This window comes from Aplidium turbinatum, chromosome 1 (assembly GCF_918807975.1).
Source record: "Aplidium turbinatum chromosome 1, kaAplTurb1.1, whole genome shotgun sequence".
Classification (NCBI taxonomy): Eukaryota; Metazoa; Chordata; class Ascidiacea; order Aplousobranchia; family Polyclinidae; genus Aplidium; species Aplidium turbinatum.
Window position 1 is genome coordinate 27,591,658 of NC_137472.1, and position 6,000 is coordinate 27,597,657.

General features: G+C 38.6%; 1 protein-coding gene across 2 annotated transcripts; it reads right to left on the minus strand.

Moving 5' to 3' along the window:
* Positions 1 to 329: 329 nt before the first annotated feature.
* Positions 330 to 3,592, minus strand: LOC145769877 (testis-specific serine/threonine-protein kinase 1-like). Of its 2 annotated transcripts, none has more exons than XM_082581428.1 (2): positions 2,625 to 3,592; positions 330 to 1,035 (listed from the first exon to the last, which is right to left on the minus strand). In XM_082581428.1, exons 1-2 carry the CDS (start codon positions 3,484 to 3,486, stop codon positions 983 to 985), a joined length of 915 nt encoding a protein of 304 aa, XP_082437554.1. In that variant the 5' UTR covers positions 3,487 to 3,592; the 3' UTR covers positions 330 to 982. The 2 variants fall into 2 exon arrangements, with proteins under 2 accessions (XP_082437554.1, XP_082437548.1); XM_082581422.1 differs by having other exon boundaries at positions 330 to 1,038.
* Between the last annotated feature and the right edge of the window lie 2,408 nt (positions 3,593 to 6,000).

A 6,000-nucleotide genomic window follows, 5' to 3' on the forward strand; every position in this document is an offset into this window, starting at 1 on the left:
AGCCATTGCTCAGAATTTTTTGATAAAGTTTGATTTGAAACATTTATGAGTTGTTGCAGGCCTGTGTATAAAAAACAATCGGGATCCATTGAGAATTACCTAAAATAGGGCTATTTAAATATTTTTGTCCTTTCTTGCCCCACCTTCCCCTACTTAAAGAGCAGGCTTTTAATCAGTTTATTGAAATGAAAAATACACACACTACGCAACTTCTTTAGATTTTAAGCTTTTGTCAAATGTCTAACAAAAGATTTGTCAATTCAATAGGCGTTCGATTCTTCGATTCTAAAGCATTTCTATACAGTATAACTTACTGTAGGACCACTGTAGAAAATTTTACCCAATCTACGTGAATTTGTTTTTATTTTAAGCTTGGCATTCAACTAAAAAGAGCTTTACAATATGTGGTTACCAAAAACAACCATTCTTCCTAAGTAAGTTATTGATAGTCATAAAGAATACAGGTAAGCTCGGCCAAAATACGTTGGGAGAAATACTATGATTTAAAAGCACCAGCAGTGGCACCTAGTGTGTGGAATAGTTTCAAAAGCAGTAACTGCAACGAGTGGAAACCCTGCGTGTACTTCTCGGTGACAGTGGTTCAAACCGTTTATAAATATGTGCAACTGCCAAGATTAAGATTCTAAAGAAGTATTTTCAGTACAAGAATAAATATTTATGCAGTAAACAAACAATTAATATGATGTTCAAAACTTAGGCTCAAACGAAACTGAAACAAGCGCATTGATAGGCTTAGTGAACGTGAGTTATTTGCCAAAAATGCGACTTTCTACAACTTCAGAATTGATCTTTCTGAAACAATCGAACATTGAAATGGAGCATCATTGCGTCTTGATGTGTGGATGAAATATTTATTGTTATAAACTCTGGCAACTTTACATCAACTCATGATGGCTTGTTTTTTTTCAGAGTAAATCGAAACGATGGTTCAAACGGCGGTGAACCAGAACCTGTCCAGGTGCTAAGCTCTTGAATAAGAAGGACCTTTCTCCGTTGGCCTCCTTTTTGGCGTATCTGCTGATTGCAAAATATATTAAAAAGATTAGTTGAGGCTACGTCGGAATGTGCATGGTTGTTCCAAAAAAATCTGTATAAAGAGTGGCACAAAATCAATTTTAAATGTCTTAAAAACAAAATGATGTATCACTTGCAGTTTTATTCGCTTATAATATATTTAAGTGTAGGAAGGCTACTTCGCCCTCACGCCTCAATCCCGTGCGGCTGACGTCACGCAGAATCTCCAGATATTGGTGGCTAACAGGGCCGGATTTAGCTGATGGGGGGCCCGGGGCACTTTTAGATCGGGGGGCCCCCGTGCAAAAAAATTTTTCAAGCCTACGGCGCGAAAAACCATCTCTACTTATACAGTAGCATCAGTCCAGTACTGCACAGCATTTTGCAGAAACTTTAAGGGCCAAAAGGAAAAAAATAGCACAAAATCACCTTTTTATTCAGAAACAAGCAAAGTTTGTATTGCTTAAAGACATCCTGCCTCTCGGTTGCGTGGTTGAGTGGTAAAAGCGGTAGGCACTTTAACATAGGACAGTTTTCCGTGCAAACCAGCTACCAACATTGCGCCGCGGTGCATTAGTTAAGAAAGGTAGGACAATTTTCCTTATAAACTCAATTGATTGCAGTCATTAAGAACCTTCTTGCACTCAGTTCAGTTGCAGAAGAAAAAATAGTATTAGCAGAGGGTGGGAATCGAACCCACGAAATCGAAATTACTACTCCTCTGCCCTAACCCATTAGGAAACGCTGGTTGTAGCGAAGCATTCAGTTAAATTTCTTTGTATCAAAATTTTTCGATCATAATATCACGTGTCGAGTCACATGACTGAAATCAGCTGAATCGCGAGTACGCTTTTCGACGAGTGGGTAATGTTAAAGTGCCTACCGGTGAAAGCACCCACACTGTGCTCGAAAGCAGTGGTTCCCAAAATTTTTTGCTCTATTGCTCCCTAATCACTTTGGAAACATTAATTTTGCCCCTTTTTAAGAATGTAGGCTATAGGCTATTCCACAAAGTCGATATAAAGTCTGATGATTTGCGGTTCAATGTGATCACACCCTGATGTGATGCCGGTCTTGGTAACTTTTACAAAAGTTTGAGTAATTTGGCAGAATCTTATTTTGGTAATGCATGGGAAGGGAATATGCTACTTGGTTAATGGTTTAATATTTTCGCTCTCCAATCGCTCCGTTTGGTTTTTTTTGTCACCATCATTTTTTTTAATCACCCAGAAAGAAGCGATATCGCCCACTGTGACAAACACTGCTGTAAAGAATGCAGGGAAAGAACGTCAGTTCGACACCACTCAAGAGCATGCTGTGCTGTGTTCGAGGAAAACGCTTATTGTCACCATGCCCAACTGGGAGCTGACTTGAAGACTGAAAATTTCTTACTGTCCTGCTTTATGCTGTTGCATCTCGAACCGCATTGCAGAACTACTGTAGGCTACGTGGTGGTAATAAGCGCAAAATAAAAATGATTATTCAGAGGACATTGATTGACTATTTCGCTCTGTAAAATATTCATTAAGTTTATCATGGATATGTATTAATGCTTCTTATTGCTTTTTTTTCTTACTGGTATGACTTACTGGGATCAGATGTAGATTTCATGTACCACTGATGCAACTTTATCTCTGGCAAGCCATATCTTTTAGAAATGTCAAAACAAAGAATTTTACAAAGTAAATCTTTGAGACAGGCGTCAAAAGTGGAAACAAGCCGACTTGGTATGTGCAAACTTTCTTTTTGATCTCTGATTAACGTTTTTATATTGCCATCACGAAAAGGCATGGAAGAACAAGCCATGATATAAAGAATCACTCCGAGACTCCATGTATCAGCAACATATCCTTTATATGGAACTCCTTGTAATAGTTCTGGAGCTGCATAAGCTGCGCTTCCACAGTATGTTCTACTTAGCTCTGTGGGACTTATAACTCTTGCGAAACCAAAGTCGGCAATTTTAATGGAGTTCTTCTTACTCAAGAGAACATTCTCACATTTCAAATCTCGATGAATGATATCGTTTTGATGCATATACTCTACTCCCGCACATAATTCTTGAAAATACCTTCTAGATTCTTGTTCGGGAACGGGACCACGTAGACGTATGTACTTTAGAAGATCTCCGTGTCCACCCCACTCCAATGTAAAATATAGTTTGTTCGAAATCTGAAAAAGCTCATACAAACGAATCAAATTTGGATGCTTGATTTTTTTCATAATCTCAATTTCACGAGGTAGAAATTTTTCCAAAAAGTCTTTCGGAGCTGTCTTTTTGTTGATAATCTTCAAGGCGACTTTAAGTTGAGTTGATTCTCCAGGTTTTTGCCACGTTGCATGTTTCACTTTTGAATAGGTTCCTTCCCCTAAATCTCCAATCACACAATATCCCTTTTTCTGTAAAAAGTTTGCATCATCGGGTGAGAACAGGGCCTTAATTTTACTCATAGCCCTTCATCAGGTGTAACAAGGGCCGTGAAATTAATCATAGCCCTTCTTTGCCAAAAGATGCATTGGCAATGTTGTTTGTATCACCCGTTCGGATCATCACTTATCTTCATCCAGTTTGTCTCAAATCAACTTCCAAATTTTCAAGTTATAATTGGTGATTGTTTCGTATGAATGTGCAGTATTACGTTGGTGAGAGTTACATTCAGAGTGTTTTACAACCAACTAACAAACGTGAATATCTCTGATTGGGCACATAATGCAAAACTGATACTCGTAAGCCTATATGGTAGCCTAAAACAAAAAGCCCAGGTTATTGTGCAAACGTAAACATTATTACTGATATTGCTAACGGAATGTTATCACTAATATCAATAGCAAACAAAATTAAGGAACATGTCAAAACTTTTGCTCAAACAGTTCAATTTCTTACGAAACATACGATGTGTTTATTTATGAAGCTGGTTTCGCTGAAGCTTGTTAAAAACAACCTTTGCTTTGATTTCTTTCACATCCGATGGTGCGTCTGTGATGCTGGGAACCAAGAGCGAAGCAAGGCCCAGAATGGAAGAAACAGTTCCAAACATAATTTTGTGGCATTGTCAACACCGGTTAAAATTAACCGTATCTGATGCCATAGAATAGACAACAGACGGATTTTATCACTTACAGGCAGTGGCGGATTCAGAACGTAATTTATGGGTGAGCCTAGGAAATATCTTGGTGGGCCTTCACCAAAAATGCCACGGCGGCTAACATACAAAAACTTAGTGTTACCGAATATCTCTTACAAATGCTGTGAAATAGTGATGCCACAGACAATTCAGTGCCACTTGGTTGTTCTAGTGTTAAACATTAGCGTAGTATGTTTTTTTTTTCATGAATCTGATTTTGGGTGGGCTCACTGTCAATCTGGGTGGGCCTGTACCAATCAGGCCCACCCAGTAGATCCACCCCTGCTTACAGGTATTTTGTGACAAAATTTGCAGTGGTGGAATTGCAACAGAGTTTGATGTCGAGTTGAGGAAAGTGGGTAAAAATTTCAGTGTGGGTTACGTAACGGCTGCGTCCTCACATCTTGCTATTAAATGCTCTTTGGAATTCAATTCAGTTTGTTTTTATTTTGACCATAACAAACAACAAAACAATATGTGCCAAACATAGCAGAGGTCTAGAAAAAGGTAGAAGCGACAATAAAAACTAGGACGTTATAACGTGCATGATACTAAAACAGGACAATCAGTTTAAAATGTGGCACGGTCGCAACGCCCTAATTGTTTCCCAACATTTGTAACCTATAAACATTTTACAAACCTGGCAGAAATAAATAATATCAAGGAACTTGACCGAGCCATGCTCAGAGGTCTCTGCATTAAGATGATCACCAAGAAATTCGTAGATTTTGTCTTTTCGTAGAATCTTTGTGAAATTCGTAGAAGTTGCGTTACCTTAATCAATGTTGCTTTCGAATGTTTGTAAATCCTTGGCTTCACTTCGCAACAAACTTTGCAATTTGTGACCAATCTTTTCACATCATCTATCGAGTATGGCAAATTCATTGTTCTTACAAAATGTTGCATTCTCACAACTCCCGGATGACACAAAATTTCATGAATTTTTTTTAGTGTGTTTCCAGTTGTACACTGTACAGTACAACTTGTAGGCTACTGGTACAATACGCCCAAGATAAAGCATCACATGCCACGTTAAGTTTACCTTCGCAATACACGATATCATACGAATACTGCGCAAATTCGACTCGCAAACGCATTATCTTGTCGTTTTTTACTTTTCCTCTTCTTCTATAAAAACTTCTCGAACACAAAAGCAACTGAATTTTGATTATCAATGTAAAATGTCTGCCTAAAAGAAAATGTGACCACTTTCGATCTGCTTCTATTATGGCAGTAGCTTCTTTTGCGATACTGGTATATTGCTTTTCGTTCAAATTCAGGGTACGAAAAAAATGCCACATCTCTCTCCGCCTGATGTAATGTTGCGGATAAACGCAATATCCGAGGCATCAGTTTCGATTGAAAAGGGTAAGTTTTCATCTATTGCCTTCAAAGTGGCTTCTGCCAAGACTTGCCGAAGTTCTTTAAAACACGAGATAGCTTTATCACTCGTAGTAGGAAACCTAGTAGGCTACTATCATTATCAACAAGTGGTTTTATTTTGTCCGAATATTGCGATATCCATCGAGCATAATAAGCCCACTATTTCGTCGCAGCTCTTTGGCTGAAGTTGGAACTGTCATTTTTGCAGGGGTTAAACTACCATCAGTGCCGGTCTTTGGGGTGTGCAAACCGTGCGATCGCACAGGGCCCGCAAATTAGGGGGCCCGCAATTTACTCAGAAATGCAGTAATTTTGTCATTTCCCATGGAAAAATTCAACAAAGGAATTAGCAACATGAAAACATAGAGACTCAACAGGTGCAACCTATTTCGTCCCCTGAACATTTCGTACGCTGAAAAGATCGAGAAAAAAACAATATAGCCGAAGTTGCTCATCG